This window comes from Ovis canadensis, chromosome 23 (genome assembly GCF_042477335.2).
Source record: "Ovis canadensis isolate MfBH-ARS-UI-01 breed Bighorn chromosome 23, ARS-UI_OviCan_v2, whole genome shotgun sequence".
In the NCBI taxonomy this organism is placed as follows: Eukaryota; Metazoa; Chordata; class Mammalia; order Artiodactyla; family Bovidae; genus Ovis; species Ovis canadensis.
The window spans coordinates 74,766,830-74,784,883 of record NC_091267.1 but is presented as its reverse complement, the minus strand read 5'-3'; the positions used below and the strand labels follow the sequence as shown (position 1 = coordinate 74,784,883).

Here is an 18,054-nt window from a genome sequence, read left to right as displayed (position 1 = left end):
GTTCTGTGTTAAACACAGAAGCCTGGGGACTGTGGGGAAGCGAGGCTGTGATTCACGTCCAGATCACCTGAAGCGACAGCTCACTCACACTGACGTCGAAGAACTAGTCTTCCTCACCCGCCTCTTGACCTCACTCACTTAAAAGTTCTTAAAGTCACTCTAATTTACAGCCATAACTTTATTCACTTTAAGTATCAAAACGAGAATCTTTGCTCACGAAGATGCTACCAAACTGTCTCCATGTGGTGACACCGGGGGCCACCGTTAAGGACACACCTGCCTCTGTGGGTTTTAGAGGCTGGAGGACGAGACAAGGCGTCCAGGACGGTCTTCAGCCAGTTACTGCAGGGCCGGCCTCTGGGACGCCCGCTCTAACCGGTAGCTCTGGATTTGGTCCACAGAGGATGGGATTATCTGTCTCTCTCTCTCTCACACACAGACACACACATACACACACACTTTACCCTTAAATAGAGGGATAGCTGTAAGAAGGCAGCACAGTCTTTATCCTCATTTTTCCACGTAAGAAAGATTTCACGACTACAGAATGAGTATACGTGCTAATGACAGAATCTGTTCAGTCCTTTTGGAGAATAAACAGCTTCTTTTCCTTTCAATACATCTCTGGTTCTAAATATTAATTTCTGTTTTGTAAACCCTTTCACACACATCAGTTAGACAAACAAAGCTTGGATGTTCAATCAGTTTCTGAAGAATCGCTGTCTTGGCCTGGATAGTAGATCAATGACAGGGCTGATACAAAGTCTGCAACTAAACAGCACTATTATTAAATGAGCAAACAATATGCATTGTTATTGTGCCGTGTGTTAAACACACACAGAAACAAACGCTGTTTACATTTTATGACGACAGAGCATCTGGATTTGCTTCGAATGAGCATTTGTTTAGATCCCCCAGGTCCTGTACTAGTGCAGAGCAAATCAAAGATTAATAAACTCGGGCAAACTGGATAAGAAATCAGTTATCCTGTATTTATGTAATTGTTGGTTTACTTATGTTTGTTGCAGCCTGCTGTGACTCAGGGGCCCTAAACTCCAATAGGCTGCATGTGTTGAATCGGGGAGGTCAGAGCAGGGAAGGGAAAAATAGATGGAGAGATAACAGGACAAGATTTTTTTTTAACAAGTTATTTTTCTCGTTAGTAGTCACCTTTTGTCATTTTTGCTACCTTCTAAAAGAGTCTCTCTCCATGTCCCACACACACACACACACACACACACACACACACACACACACACACACACACAGAGCTGTCCAAAGTCCTTTTGATAATGGTGACGGGCTTTGCACTGGCTCACCTAAATGCTCACTGAGCATAAAGCCCAGCATTTTCAAATGGACTGAACTTACAAGTGTTAACATACGGCTGAGAAACAAAGTAAAAGTAACTGAGCTTTCCAGGGATTAAAAATGGAAATTTAGTTTTTAAATTAAATTCTTCTCAAATTTCTTCTATGAGAAGACAGACATGTTAAGACAATAGACAGAAAGTAAAGATTCTTAAAGAATTAAGACTACAGAGGTGAACCAGCCATATCATCTGCTGAGTCTCTGGACATTTCTGTTGGCTTATTTGGAAAGTGCCACCAAGCATCAGCCTCCACACAGCTTTGCCAAGTCTGGCTAGAGGTCAAAGCTTCAGTCTACCTGTCACTACACGACAAAGTACTATGACTTAACGAGGCCACGAGAGGTGAGAGATACTAAATGAGGTTTGAAAGTAAAGTCCTTCAGGGGTTCATAACAACAAATTAAACACTGAACCAGGAATTTTTCCATTGTTTATCTTATTTAAGATTCTCTAACTTAATCTGTGCTTAATACTCACCGTGCAGGAAGTTCACATATTTGATTATGGCCAATATCCAAAACTTCTAGCTTTCGGCTTTCACAGACCCACTCAGGTACGTTTTCTAAACAGTTCCTAAATGTAAGAATATACAATTTCTTCTTTGATTGGAATTTGGCTTAAAACATGGTTCACAAGTCAAAATAATTACATACAACAAATAAAACTTCAAAGGAAATAATTACAGTGAATACAAATTAAAAAAAAATGTGTAGTCACTTTAACCTGAAGCAGGATGTGATAAGGAATAAGAAATAAAGAAAGCGTAGGGAAGAACACAGTAACACCATTTGTATTATCTCTAAAGTCTCAAAAATAGTCTGGTTCCCAGAGTTACTATCCCAAAATGTCTATAAACCCATGTAAGTTTAGGGAGAAGACGTCTGCCATTGGAAAACCAATAAACACATATTTATACACTTTCAGTTAAGGTAAAGAGTCAAATGGCATAATAGCTTTGTTTTCCAATCTGCATTTTTACCGTTAATATGAAAATTTTCCCCAGGGTCTCAGAAGGTGCCCTGAGGCCACTGCCACAGACAAGAGGAAAGAGATGGCGGCAATGAAAATATACACCGACCCTAAGACTCAGAACCAGGGACTTGGAAATATCTCCTTATGCATTAGACAGTAATTCTGATTCCTGGAAACAAGTAAACTAAGCTAATGGTAACTTTAGTTGTTAAATGAATTGACCACTTTTTTGATAAATCTGTTACTGTATTTGATGTCTCTTAGTCATGGATTGTTAGCTTTTTATCTTCTTTTTAAAATATGTGAAATGACTAGGCACAAAAACAGTATGTAAACATTCTTTAAAAACCAGATGAACAAGTCTGTGGAAAGTATGAGGCTTGGAACAAGGATTTTAGTAGAGTAAAATTTTTTGCTATTGTATCAGCTTCTCAATTAAAATATAGAAGAGAAGGCAGCATTTTCCGTCTAGTGTTTGCATAGGTACATACTGCTCTGGCTTTGAAGGCCTACCGACTGACACCCGTAATCATTTTACTGTACGGTAGTCGAGGAGGGCACGGCAACCACTCCATATTCTTGCCTGGGGACTTCCACGGACAGAGATGCCTGGCAGACTGCAGTACATGGGGTTGCAAAGAGTCGGACACGACTGAGCGACTAAGCATGCGCGCGTGCACACACACACAGAGTCAGACATGCTGAGTGACTAAGCATACACTCTCTCCTTCTCACACACACACGCGTCAGCCTCTAAAACATCTCATTAAGGTAGGCAAGCGAAAGTACCCTTCAGCATAAGCAAACACTGAATAACAAAACTCCTCGAAGTGATAAAATAGCCTGGAACTTTGACCCTGAGGAACCCTAAGAACCTAGCAAACACCGTAGCGAGGAACAGCTCAGCTCCTTTGGAAACAGAGAGGAGGGCGAGATACCCAGAGCTCCGGGAGGGGTCAGATGCAGAGGCTTCTCTAAGAGGAAAAGCCCTACGGTTTGGGAGGTGGGTTAGGCAGAACGTGCTACAGTGCAGGCTCTGAACATGAGAATTTTTCTTAAAAAAAAAGATCGACAGCATTAGGGACAGAATTCAGAGACCAGCACAACACGAGTTTCCAATTCAGTCTCACTTGAGGGTTTCAATGGGAACCAATTAGCAATTACATCTTTTAAATAAAAGAAAAATAGATTTACTCCATGGCCAATTCTGTAGAATAAATCTATTCAAGATATTTACATGCACCCACATACGCAAACCCCACGCCTGTACTCTTATTTCAATGCTGAAGACAGCAAGGTTCAAGGCTGATAAAATAGAAAGAACTTGAGTAGCGTCTGACTTAAAGCTCATTAAACAGAAAACTGACATGAATTTACTAGGAAGTATGGGGTATGAAGCGCCACTCATAAACGATTTTATAAATTCAAAGCTGTAACTGTGATCATTCTCACACCAGCTAAATTCTGACACATTCTTACATAATGTGATTGAAGATATTATTAAAATACCTAGGTTTGTATACTTTTATGACTAAAGGCAAATTCTGCACCTGGCAAATTACACAGCAGCTATACCAGATTTTATGCACTGAAATGAGTTACCTGTCACACTGAGAGGCCACATACTCCTATGTGCTGTGGTAGTTCAGAAAAGTTTGTATTATTACGTTTGGAATTATGTTAAAAGTGAGTTTCAATTTAGTGTGTGGAGATTATGAAAGTCTAATTTGCTCCAATACGTGCTTTGGGACTTCAGGGAAAAGTCTACTACAATATTTGTGGAAACCGAAGTAAATATGACACAGGGCAGTAGTGAATTTGCATACAAGGTGAGGAGGTGAGCTCGTGCACAAGTGAGCTGAGAAGAGTGAGCAGGCTGCACGGAAACCCCGCTCCAGCAGTGCCAGTCGCCACTGCTTGAGGGCTCCAAGTAGGAGAGTGGGCTTCCCCAGGGGCGCAGTGGTAAAGAACCCGCCTGCCAACACAGGAGACACGGGTTCAAGCCCTGGGGCAGGAAGATCCCTGGAGAAGGAGGTGGCCCCCCACTGCAGTACTCTTGCCTGGGGAATCCCATGGGCAGAGAGAAGAGCCTGGTGGGCTACAGTCCATGGGGCTGCAGAGTCGGACATGACTTAGCCACTAAACAGCAGGAGCAGCAGTAAGGAGATACGTACAAAAAAAGGGGAAAAATAGAAGAGACAGAGCACAAAACACATTTTTAATGAACTAAACACCATTTCAGGGAAAAACATGAAAACGCAGCTGACGTCATTACAGCGGCACTGGACCTTCCAGCCACACACCCTCAACCGACTCCTCTCTCAGGCGCAGCCCTGGCACTCACATCCGTGTCCACACTACGCCGCGACTCCTCTGCTGCAGCCTGCACAGACTGACAGCCCCAAGTACTTTCAGAGGGCGAGTATTCAGCACTGCTGGATATTAATTTGCATCGTTTATCTTTAAGATATAGAAAAAATTCTTTTTTCAAAATTAATTTTTATTGGAGCGTAGTTGTTTCAAGATATAGAAGCAGGGCTTCCCTGGTGGCTCAGACAGTAAAGAAGCTGCCTGCAAAGCTGGAGACCCGATCCCTGCGTCAGGAAGATCCCCAGGAGAAGGGCATGGCCACCCACTCCAGTGTTCTTGCCTGGAGAATCCCCATGGGCAGAGGAGCCTGGCGGGCCACAGTCCACGGGGTCACGAGGAGTCGGACACGACTGAGCGACTCACACAGCTGTGGTTGTTCTACAAAGCTGTTTCCATTGTGCAGCAAAGGGAATCAGCTATTTGTATACACGCATCCCCTCTTTTTTGGATTTCCTTCCCATAAAGGTCACATACTGCTGAGTAGAGTTCCCCGTGCTGTGCAGGAGGGTCTCGTTAGCCACCTTATAAAAAGTTCTCACACTCAGGTTTAGACAGAATTATCTAGATAATTTTCACACAGACCCTAGAGTGCTCTAGGAATTGGCTTCTTACCTTGAGACATCCATGTAGGACAGATAATTCGGAACTGGGGAAACGTCAATCTGGACAAGTTCTAGGAAGCAGGAAAAAAACAAAACCAAACACATCACCATTCAAGTGACACAGAGACTCTTTTCACGTAGAATCGTTCCTGCGCCTTATCCTCCATCGCAGGTTTAGGTTGGGAAGCACAACACACCCATCTGTTTCTAAGCTACAGGGAAGTGCAGAGACCTCCTAACTTAGTCCCAAGGTCTTAAGTCAGAGACTGAGCTGAATCACTCACTCTGCTTTCCGACCTCTTCCCACCCACTCACTGTGGCACTCCTCGTTATACAGCCTAAACTTTATCTGGAAGATTAACTGTATGAACAGCATTGTTTTTTTAAACTTTCAGGGTTCCTTGGATATAGTCGGATGCGTCCTGGCTTGTGCCTTTTTCAGTCCGTGCTACTCACTGGAAGAGCACTCCTGAGGATCAGAAAGGACTTCCTCCACTGAAATCTGGAAGAGCCTCCCTCAAAGCTGTGCGCAAAGTGGCACCAAGCGCTGCTCCTCACATGCAGTCGTCTCGAGACCCCTTCTGCCTTTTCGAAAAACTTACAAGTGTTCAGAGGCTCGGCTTCTCTCGGCTTCCTAAGCTGGCCCCAGCTAACTGTGATGGTTTTGGAGGCTCGGCTTCCTAATCCAGTCCAGCTACCTGTGGTGGGTTTGGAGGCTCGCCTTCCTAATTCGCCCCAGCTACCTGTGATGGTTTTGGAGGCTTGGCTTCCTAATCCGCCCCAGCTACCTGTGGTGGGTTTGGAGGCTCGCCTTCCTAATCCGCCCCAGCTACCTGTGATGGTTTTGGAGGCTAGGCTTTCTAATCCGGCCCAGCCACCTGTGATGGGTTTGGAGGCTTGGCTTCTCTTGGCTCCCTAATCCGCCCCAGCCACCTGTGGTGGTTTGGAGGCTCCTTCTGGTACCGGGTCTCTTCTCCAGTCCCCTCACTTCCACGGTTCCAGGCACCACCTCTGAGCAGATGTCCTACGTCGACATCTGTAGTCCTGACTGCAAATTCCTGCTAACTCGCACGAAACCACTGCAATAACCTGGATTAGTGGAAAGGTGGGTCATCCCACTCTTCCCCCATATGGGCACTCGGGACCCTGCTTTCACATTAACAGTCTCACAGCTTCATTTTCATCACTTGCCTCTTCCACTAAAAATTTCCACTGGATCTCTATAGCTTACTGTTTCAGCTTCAAAGTTTCACCATCTGACTCCAAGCCATGCGTCCCATAAGTACATCTTACCACTTCCCAGCAGCAACCTATGAGAGCAGAACTCCCTTATGCTCATCCACCAATGTGGTTCATTGGTAGATAAACCACATTCAGATTCTTTCCTCTTGGACACCTATTTCATGTTTCCTGACTAGCCAAATCCTATAACCCTTTGGTGACCTGCAGTTATCTGAGGTTTGGTTTATTTCTCCATTGAAATGACAGTTCAGTTCAGTCGCTCAGTCGTAGCCGACTTTGCGACCCCATGAATCGCCGCACGCCAGGCCTCCCTGTCCATCACCATCTCCCGGAGTTCACTCAGACTCACGTCCATCGAGTCCGTGATGCCATCCAGCCAGCTCATCCTCGGTCGTCCCCTTCTCCTCCTGCCCCCAATCCCTCCCAGCATCAGAGTCTTTTCCAATGAGTCAACTCTTCACATCAGGTGGCCAAAGTACTGGAGTTTCAGCTTCAGCATCATTCCTTCCAAAGAAATCCCAGGGCTGATCTCCTTTAGAATGGACTGGTTGGATGTCCTTGCAGTCCAAGGGACTCTCAAGAGTCTTCTCCAACACCACAGTTCAAAAGCGTCAATTCTTCGGTGCTCAGCCTCCTTCACAGTCCAACTCTCACATCCATACGTGACCACAGGAAAAACCATAGCCTTGACTAGATGGACCTTAGTCAGCAAAGTCATGTCTCTGCTTTTGAATATGCTATCTAGGTTGGTCATAACTTTCCTTCCAAGGAGTAAGTGTCTTTTAGTTTCATGGCTGCAATCACCATCTGCAGTGATTTTGGAGCCCCCCAAAAATAATGTCTGACACTGTTTCCACTGTTTGCCCATCTATTTCCCATGAAGTGATGGGACCAGATGCCCTGATCTTGGTTTTCTGAATGTTGAGCTTTAAGCCAACTTTTTCACTCTCCTCTTTCACTTTCATCAAGAGGCTTTTTAGCTCCTCTTCACTTTCTGCCATGAGGGTGGTGTCATCTGCATATCTGAGGTTACTGATATTTCTCCTGGCAATCTTGATTCCAGCTTGTGCTTCTTCCAGTCCAGTGTTTCTCATGATGTACTCTGCATATAAGTTAAATAAGCAGGGTGACAATATACAGCCTTGATGTACTCCTTTTCCTATTTGGAACCAGTCTGTTGTTCCATGTCCAGTTCTAACTGTTGCTTCCTGACCTGCATACAGATTTCTCAAGAGGCAGGTCAGGTGGTCTGGTATTCCCATCTCTTTCAGAATTTTCCACAGTTTATTGTGATCCACAGAGTCAAAGGCTTTGGCATAGTCAATAAAGCAGAAATAGATGTTTTTCTGGAACTCTCAAGGCAAACTGGAAGTGGTCAAGCAAGAGATGGCAAGGGTGAACGTCGACATTCTAGGAATCAGCGAACTAAAATGGACTGGGATGGGTGAATTTAACTCAGATGACCATTACATCTACTACTGCGGGCAGGAATCCCTCAGAAGAAATGGAGTAGCCATCATGGTCAACAAAAGAGTCCAAAATGCAATACCTGGATGCAATCTCAAAAATGACAGAATGATCTCTGTTCGTCTCCAAGGCAAACCATTCAATATCACAGTTATCCAAGTCTATGCCCCAACCAGCAATGCTGAAGAAGCTGAAGTTGAACGGTTTTATGAAGACCTACAAGACCTTTTAGAACTAACACCCAAAAAAGATGTCCTTTTCATTACAGGGGACTGGAATGCAAAAGTAGGAAGTCAAGAAACACCTGGAGTAACAGGCAAATTTGGCCTTCGAATGCGGAATGAAGCAGGGCAAAGACTAATAGAGTTTTGCCAAGAAAATGCACTGGTCATAGCAAACACCCTCTTCCAACAACACAAGAGAAGACTCTATACATGGACATCACCAGATAGTCAACACCGAAATCAGATTGATTATATTCTTTGCAGCCAAAGATGGAGAAGCTCTATACAGTTAGCAAAAACAAGACCAGGAGCTGACTGTGGCTCAGATCATGAACTCCTTATTACCAAATTCAGACTCAAACTGAAGAAAGTAGGGAAAACCGCTAGACCATTCAGGTATGACCTAAATCAAATCCCTTCTGATTATACAGTGGAAGTGAGAAATAGATTTCAGGGCCTAGATCTGACAGATAAGAGTGCCTGATGAACTGACAGTAAATTCATTAAAACCAAAAAAAGGAAAAGGAAAGAAAGAACTCCTCTCCTTTAGCAGTCCTGTGCTGCATGACACAGAGGACAAGTGCTTGATAAACGCCTGTTCAGCCTGCAGTAGTAAACACTTGTTTCCATGCAGCTGTCTGACGGGAAGGGGTAGAAATCTTCATTCACTTCACCAAACATACACCCAGATGACCTTTTCTTTTTTTAGAACTGCTGTGATCTCCGAAGTCTAAGGAGGCACCCTCATTGAATGCACACAGCTCTTGCTTCGTGGTGGCCCTGTGATGGATACTGCAGGCTTCTCCTGCGGGGAGGCCCTCTGTTGGTGGGGCAGGAGATCTGAGGCCTTGTGTGGATCCATAACAGACCTACCTTCCCCTTTCACTCTCCAGATGCACCATCGTCACAAGTGGCCCAATAAACAGTTCACTTCCCATCGCGCCCCCCCACCCCGCCCCCGCCAACAACATCTGCTCTTCAAGCCGAAGAGCGAAGAGTCCATCCCCAGTGGGAATAACTTATTCAAATGTCACAATGTGAGAAAAACAGGGCAGGACTGTAAGTGCTTCCTTTTGATCGCTTTAAATACCCAACAGCATTCTTCTCTCATGATTTCTGTCTTAGCAAAAACTGACACCTGTCTCACTAAATGAGGAAAGAGAGGTCAAAGCCAGGAGGAAGACGAGAGCACTGCACTGAGCGAGTTCTCGGGGCCAGGTCTTGATACATACCGTTAGAAGCGGCGTGGAGTGCTTTGAGGACACAGCCGCAGAGGCCCAGTGCCACCAGCTGGTTCCGCTCGCAGTGCAGAACCTCAAGGCCGCTGAAAACCGTGGCGTCCAGATTCCCAAGCTGGTTGTCTCGCAGGTCGAGCTGAGTGACATGGGGGAGAAAGTCCACTCCGTCCACCACTAGTTTCCTAATTAGGTTCAGTCTTGAGAGGAAACGGACACAAACAGAGACGGTAACCAGAGGCAATGCTGTAAATACAAGCCTCCCCTTATATGTGACCAACAGGAGGGCCTCAGGCCTCACTGTCACAGCTCTCCATCATTTCTTTACTCTCAGTATCTGCTGTTCCTTCACTAGCTAGGTCCCCTGGCTATTCCCAGCTACAATTCCATGAGGTCTTAACTTTGCAACTATATTCTGAAATGCAACTTAGACCATTAATAGCCTGGAAAAAAGCATGCATATTGATTTTTATCTTAATTCATTTCAAGGGGGGGAAATCATTTAAACATTTATTTCTAAGAATCTGGTTGAAAGAATACAAGAAACAAAACCCAGGAAACCCTGCTAAGCACGCGCAGCTACACTGAGTATTTAAGGAAGGAGAGGATAAGTGAGCAGGTAGATGAGCAGCCATAAAGGGCAAAACTAACAGGTGAGCTTGGGGGAAAAAAAAAAAAAAAGAATGGGGCCACCTATGCACCAGAAACAGGCGCATAAGCCTATCTGAATTTTCATAGTTGGTTCCAGACCAAGGATTAATTACCAAAACTGTCTCCATCTTTAAAACACTGCTTGAAAAAGCAAAGCGCAGGAAATACTGATATTTGGCATGTAGGATTCACTGCGAACGCACAGAACAAAGGATCGCGATGGGGCCCAGCGTGTGCGGGGTGCAGGGAAAGCCTGGCAGAGCCTGGTTCATAAACACTGGTGAGCTCACGGACCCACGCGGCCACGGACGAGGCGCCAGGGAGACAGGCTAGTGGTGAGGGGACGAGGAGTCAGTGCAAAAGCACATCTAGTTTCAAAGTGGAGGAGAACAGATGAGCCTTCCCGGCCTAGTTTGCCAGGCTACGCCCAGCTCCTGTACAAACAAACAAACAACAGAACCTCCTACTCCTTGTTACGAAGCGAACAGAGCGCTGAGATCGTGCACTTGGTCACAAGAGCATTAATATGAGAGGAGGAACTTAGAAAAAAGTCAAGTGTTCTCTGCAGTGCTTTCCAGCCCTTGGAAAAAATAAAATGAGAGTAACTAAATTTTTAAAATTTAAAAAATAAATCTAAAAAAATAAAATGAGAGAACTGAACTAAATTTCTAATAGCAGTATCATAAAGCCATTGGAACTCAAGGATGAAGGACAAGACAGCCAAGAGCTAAGGATTTGTCAAACCACGAGGACAGCATGTGGCTCCTTCAAATGTCCCTGAGATTTAAAATTATTATTTTTTGCTCCTCTCTTTTCTGTTCCAGGTTGTAAAAAACTGGCTTCAACTCATGTTCCAGGTTGTAAAAAACTGGCTTCAACTCAGTGATCTGCCTATCTCTAAATGCTCACTAAATTACTAGAATATGTACACAGAATCACCTTAGTTCAGTCGCTCAGTCGTGTCCAACTCTTTTCTACCCCATGGACTGCAACATGCCAGGCTTCCCTGTCCATCACCAACTCCCAGAGCTTGCTCAAACTCATGTCCATCGAGTCAGTGATGCCATCCAACCATCTCATCCTCTGTCGTCCCCTTCTCCATCTGCCTTCAATCTTTCCCAGCGTCAGGGTCTTTTTCAATAAGTCAGTTCTTTGCATCAAAACCCAAATCTCCTTTTGGATACAACAGACGACAGGAACTGAAAACTGCCCTGTGTTCTCCCGAGTCTACGCTTTAAATCACCTTCACGATGCACTAATCTCAGCCTACCCCCAACCCTGCACTGTATTAACACCAACACAATTACAGGGCTGATTTAATGAGACAAAAGAGAATTTATAGTGACAGGGAGGTTATTGCCACTATTCACTTTAAATTGTCAAGTCTTATCAGGATGCAAATATCAAAAGGTTTCAGGCTCACATGATAATATGACTACTTCAGATGAGCTTTTAAAGAGGCAAAATGTTGTGAGAATTCCTTTCCAATAATCTCCTCAGTTAACAGAGCATTTTATTTATTTTCATCAATACTCACTGAGCATTTATTGTGTGTAGGTCCGCAGTGTGAAAATGTTCTAGTTCCAATCTGCTGCTGAACACTTTACACATATGACCTTGAGCCATCACCTAAGCCTCCAGGAAGCCTCATTCTAACCTGGACACGGAGGCTGACGCCTTCCTTGCCCTACATGGTGCCGAGCGATGAGGGGGACGCACCTGCCGGCACCCTGCACATGAAAGGGGCCACAGGGACAGGACAAGCACAGCCCCAGGCTGTGCACCAGTAAGAGACGGGTAAGATGAGGGGCGCGCCAACAGACTAATTCAAACCACATGTGCGTTAGAATGTGAAGCCAGAGGATCCAAGTCTGTGATCAGTGTCATGGTGGTGGTTTAGTCGACAAGTCGTGTCCAACTCTTTTGTGACCCCATGGACTGTAGCCCACCAGGCTCTTCTGTCTGTGGGATTTCCCAGGCAGGAATACTGCAGTAGGTTGTCACTTCTTTCTCCAGGGCATCTTCCCCACCCAGGGATCAAACCCCTGTCTCCCGCACTGGCAGGCAGATTCTTTACCGATGGAGCTACCAGGGAAGCCCGATCAACGTCATAAATGAGGCATAAAACATAGAGACGGGTCGGAAAATGCTATGGGAGAGGAAGGATGTCATCTGAACCCCGAGAGCAGGCAGAATTCACTGGACATAAACGGGAGAAGCAAGGAGTCCATGGGGAGGAGCTGAACGGCCTTTGGACTCTCAGGCTGAGGTTCACGCGTGTGTGCAGGGGCCCCTCAGGAGCACACACCGAGTGAGAGGAGTGAGAACACAGACATGAGCTGGGCGAGTCCACACCATTTATCAAGCACGGGGCCTGCTGCGCACTAACACTGCGCGTTCACGGACACAGGCTTCCCTGGCAGCTCAGACAGCAAAGAACCTGCCTGCTGTGCGGGGGCCCAGGTCTGACCCCTGTGTCTGGAAGACGCCCTGGAGGAGGGCGCGGCGACCTTCTCCAGCGTTCCTGCCCGGAGAATCCCACGGACAGAGGAGCCTGGTGGGCTACAGTCCACAGGGTGGCAGAGACTTGGACACAGCTGAGGGACTAGCCCATTTTCACTACAGAGACTCAGGCTATACAAATGAGAGCAGTGCTTCTTGAGTTATCCAGGAGGAAGGACCTATTTTCCCAACCTCTAATCCCTCACGGACGGACATGCACACACTGGGTCACAGCGCTCCACACAAGTGGCTCGCCACGTCGAGTTCGCCAGCACCTGGCCTAATGTGCTCCCTGTACAGTGAGGTGTGTCTGCTTACGTGGATCTACATGAATATTGTGGCAATGGCGAATGTTTCCAAGATATTAAGTCTCAATTACTAAACCTATCTCTTTGTTTAAAAAAAGTTGCAAATAGTTGGTTTGCTAGCACATGCTGGAGGACCACACTCTGGACTGAACCATACTTAGAACCTCATCCTCAAGGGAGTCACAGGCTAGGGGCTTGAAACTAGAAATGAGAGCTTAAGTATCTTGAGTTAGAAAACTAAGGTTCTGAGTGAGGCTGTGCTTGAGAGGCTGTACAATGGCAGCAGACAGTGCACAGAGGAGGCAAGAGCAGCAGTGAGAAGAAAAAGTAAGGGCCAGAGAGCGAGACTGGTGCCCAAGACGAACTGATACGACAGCAAGCATCTGGGTAGCACACTAGAAAACACAGGCACAAATTTGTGTCTGGATAACCAGTGAAGTCGGAAAACTCAGCAGGGGCCACAGGACTGGAAAAGGTCAGTTTTCATTCCAATCCCAAAGAAAGGCAATGTGAAAGAAGGTTCAAACTACGGCACAACTGCACTCATCTCAGACACTAGCAAAATAATGCTCAAAATTCTCCAAGCCAGGCTTCAACAGTAGGTGAATGGACAACTCCCAGATGTTCAAGCTGGATTTAGAAAGGGCAGAGGAACCAAAGGTCAAATTGCCAACATCTGCTGGATTATAGAAAAAGGAAGAGAATTCCAGAAAAGCATCTACTTCTGCTTCATTGACTATGCTAAAGACTTTGACTCTGTGGCTCACAACAAACTGGAAAATTCTGAAAGAGATGGGAATACCAGACCACCTGACCTGTCTCTTGAGGAAATCTGTATGCAGGTCAGGAAGCAACAGTTAGAACTGAACATGGAACAACAGACTGGTTCCAAATTGGGAAAGGAGTACGTCAAGGCTGTATATTGTCACCTTGCTTATTTAACTTATATGCAGAGTACATCATGTGAAATGCCAGGCTGGATGAAGCGAAAGCTGGAATCAAGATTGCTGGGAGAAATATCAGTAACTTCAGATATGTAGACGACACCACCCTTATGGCAGAAAGTGAAGAAGAACTAAAGAGTCTCTTGATGAAAGTGAAAGTGAAAGTTCAGTTGCTCAGTTGTGTCCGACTCTTTGCGACCCCATGGACTGCAGCACGCCAGGCCTCCTTGTCCATCACCAACTCCCAGAGTTTACCCAAACTCCTGTCTATTGAGTCGGTAATGCCATCCAACGATCTCATCCTCTGTCATCCCCTTCTCCTCCTGCCCTCAATCTTTCCCAACATCAGGGTCTTTTCCAATGAGTCACTTCTTCACATCAGGTGGCCAAAGTATTGGAGTTTCCGCCTCAACATCAGTCTTTCCAGTGAACACCCAGGATTGATCTCCTTTAGAATGGACTGGTTGGATCTCCTTGCAGTTCAAGGGACTCTCGAGAGTCTTCTCCAACACCACAGTTCAAAAGCATCAATTCTTCGGTGCTCAGCTTTCTTTATAGTCCAACTCTCACATCCATACATGACCACTGGAAAAACCATAGCCTTGACTAGCCGGACCTTTGTGGACAATGCAGTGAAAGTGAAAGAGGAGAGTGAAGAAGCTGGCCTAAAACTCAACATTCAAAAAATGAAGATCATGGCATCCAGGCCCACTATTTCAAGGGAAATAGATGGAGAAACAATGGAAACAGTGAGAGACTTTAATTTCTTGGGCTCTAAAATCACTGTAGATGGTGACTGCAGCCATGAAATTAAAAGATGTTTGCTCCTTGGAAGAAAAACTATGACAAACCTAGACAGCATATTAAAAACCAGGTATTACTTTGTCGACAAAAGTCTGTCTAGTCAAAGCTATGGCTTTTCCAGTCGTCATGTATGGATGTGAGCGTTGGATCATAAAGAAAACTGAGCGCCAAAGAATTGATAATTTTGAACTGTGGTGTTGGGAGAATTTTCTTGAGAGTCTCTTAGACTGCAAGATCAGACCAGTCCACCCTAAAGGAAATCAGTCCTGAATATTCATTGGAAGGACCGATACTAGAACTGAAACTCCAATACTTTGGCCACCCGATGGGAAGAGCTGACTCATTAGAAAAAATCCTGATGCTGGCAAAGACTGAGGGCAAGAGGAGAGCGGGACGACAGAGGATGAGATGGTTGGATGGCATCACCGACGCGATAGACATGAGTTTGAGTAAGCTCCGGGAGTTGGTGATGGACAGAGAAGCCTGGCGTGCTACAGTCCCCAGGGCTGCACAGAGTCGGACACAACTGAGCGACTGAACTGAACCAATGAAGTGGTGCTATCAGCAAAAATAGGGACCCACGGGAAAGAACTTGCTGAATAAAGAGAGAAAGTGGTCATTTATAGCCGTGTGGATGAACCTAGACTTTGTCATACAGAGTGAAGTCAGAAAAACACATATTGTATATTAACTCATATATATAGAATACAGAAAAATGGTACTAAGGAATCTATTTGCAGGGCAGGGACAGAGACACAGATGTATAAACAGACCTGTGGACACAGAGACAGGAAGGAGAAGGCGGGATAAACTGAGAGCAGCGCTGACAGGAGCACTGCCACGCGTAAAATGCGCAGCTGGGAACCGCCGGGCGCAGCTAGGAACCGCCAGGCGCAGCTGGGAACCGCCGGGCGCAGCTGGGAACCGCCGGGCGCAGCTGGGAGACTGCTTCGCACATCTAGTAACCACCGGGCGCAGCTAGTAACCGCCATGCGCAGCTGGGAGACTGCTGATAGCCCAGGGAGCTCAGCGCAGTGCTCTGTGAAGGCCTGGGGGTGGGGTGGGGCAGGGGGCCGGGGGACAGAGGCTGAAAAGGGAGGGAACACACGTATACATACAGCTGATTCGCAGCAGAAACGAACACAACATCGCAATTATACTCCAATTTAAAAATACATGAAAAAACATTAAACTGTTTCACATGTAATTTGGTTGAGTGTGTCAAAAGACGAAAGCAAGGTGAAATATCCTGTTGGCAGCTGAAGTGGAATTGATCCTAAGATGAGAAAGAAGGGTTGGAGCAAGATGAATTTTTACCACAGAGACGAGAGGTAACAATGGGGTCCTGTGAGCACAGGCAACCAACCCTCAAGGCAGAGGAGAGAGAGAGGAGTGATCAAGGAGAGAAATGTAACACCCAGAGTTTGGAGAAAAGGCGAGAATATTCCCTATACCATAGAAAAGACATTATCAGTCTTAAATATGTCAATGTGAGAAAGAGTAAGATTAAAAGAAAAATGATTACTTTTAATTTGACGTACTGGTTCCACCTGAAGGATCAGAAATGCAATCACTAGAATCAGTCCTCAGCTCACAGAGACTAAGTGAGACTCCGCTTAAATCACCCCACTAGCTTCAACATGAAATATTAAGGCAGAATCACAAGCAAATCTGACCAGATTCCCATCTTCTTAGCTCAGCAGTCTGGAGGGAAGCAGTTACTCACGATCATTCAACATTTACAGTATATAAAAGTTTATTCTGGTTTCTAAATATCCTGTAACTGATCTTATCTTTTTAAAAAGACTCAATTTGAACTAGAAATTTGAAGAATTTACAAAACTCTTAATAAGAACAGCTGCTTCCAAACATATTAGATTGATCTCGTTTGGAAGCTGATTCATATCAAGGAAAATGATGTCTTCTTCCCTAACAGGAGGTAACTTACAAATCCTCTCTCATGCTTGTTACCAGTGAGCAGAGTGACCATTGTTACATCTCTGGGTGGCTTTTTATTTAAAAAGAGCTCAAATCCTTAAACACGAAGGTTTTCTAAACCCAGTTGTGTGTGTGCTGTGGGTGCTCCAGTCACTGCAGGCGTGTGACTCTGTGACCCCATGGACTGCAGCCCGCCAGGATCCCCTGTCCATGGAGTTTCCCAGGGAAGGATACTGGAGGGGGTTGCCATTTCTTCCTCCAGGGGATCTTTTCAACCCGGGGATCAAACCCACATCTCCTGCCTCTCCTGCACTGAAGGCAGATTCTTTTGCCACTGAGCCACCACTCAGAGGCAAGTAAGGTTAACAAATTCAGAAAGAAAGTTAAGAAGACAATGTGTTCAGCTCCCTATCCTGTCACCCTTTAAAAAGCTCTCAAAGTTAGAGAAATCGTTACCATTTGGTCTCCCTGAACTAAGAACTGTACGTCTGCAAATTGCTAGCATATCCCCAGGTGTGACAGCCTTTACTCTTTTAGTCTGAGGAAAGATAAAGCAAACCACTTCTCTGCAGGACTGGAATGAATGGGTTCCCTGGGCCAAACCGGAAGAATGGAGATGAAAGGGAAGCAAAAAGGCAATGCTGCTACTTTGTGCTCATGAACTTTGACAGGCTCAAGGGAAGGTCTGGTGTTATCACCCGGGAGGAAAGTAGGCAGAAAAACAGGAAAATCCAAAGAGGGGAAAAGATGCCAAGAATGACAGCAGAGAGGGGTTCACAAGCAGAAGAGTTTTCACCAGGTAATGAGAACAACATGGAACATTTGCTGAGGGAGAGAGGCATTTACTCTCTTCCTTCCCAAACTCTGTGAGTTACGTTGTTATTAACCGTAATCTAGAGATGAGAATACAGCTGCACAGAAACATTAAACATCTCACCTGAGATTTAATGTGCTCACCGCTCCCTGGCTAATGGGGATATGTGCTGCTGTTCAGTCACTAAGTTGTGTCCAACTCTCTGTGACCCCATGGACCCGCAGCGCACCAGGCCTCCCTGTCCATCACCATCTCCCAGAGTTTGCTCAAATTCCTGTCCATTGAGCCAGTGAGGCCATCTGACCATCTCATTCTCTGTCATCCCTTTCTCCTCCTACCCACAATCTTTCCCAGCATCAGGGTCTTTTCCAATGAATCAGCTCTTCACACCAGGTGGCCAAAGTTACTGGCGCTTTAGCTCCAATGGGGAAGTTACTTTCATTGAAAAATATCAAATTGGGCAAGTTAATACTAAGCCCTAAACCCAATATGCTGTTTTGCAGGAACTCAAAGCCCATCCATATGTAAAGTATATACAAAAATACATCTATGATGTACGCAAGGATATGTGGGTGTTTTCAGTTGGAGTTTAGCGTGATCAGAATTCAA

General features: G+C 45.5%; 1 protein-coding gene across 1 annotated transcript in view; it reads right to left on the bottom strand.

Annotated features, from left to right (window-relative positions):
• The window catches only part of PHLPP1 (PH domain and leucine rich repeat protein phosphatase 1), a 232,283-nt gene that overhangs the window by 47,822 nt on the left and 166,407 nt on the right, over positions 1-18,054 (bottom strand). Inside the window, exons 7-9 of the mRNA XM_069569000.1 lie at positions 9,482-9,684; positions 5,327-5,387; positions 1,850-1,945 (exon numbers count right to left, since the gene is read on the bottom strand). Coding sequence (XP_069425101.1) covers positions 1,850-1,945; positions 5,327-5,387; positions 9,482-9,684 — 360 coding nt within the window. The remainder of the gene's footprint in view (positions 1-1,849; positions 1,946-5,326; positions 5,388-9,481; positions 9,685-18,054) is intronic.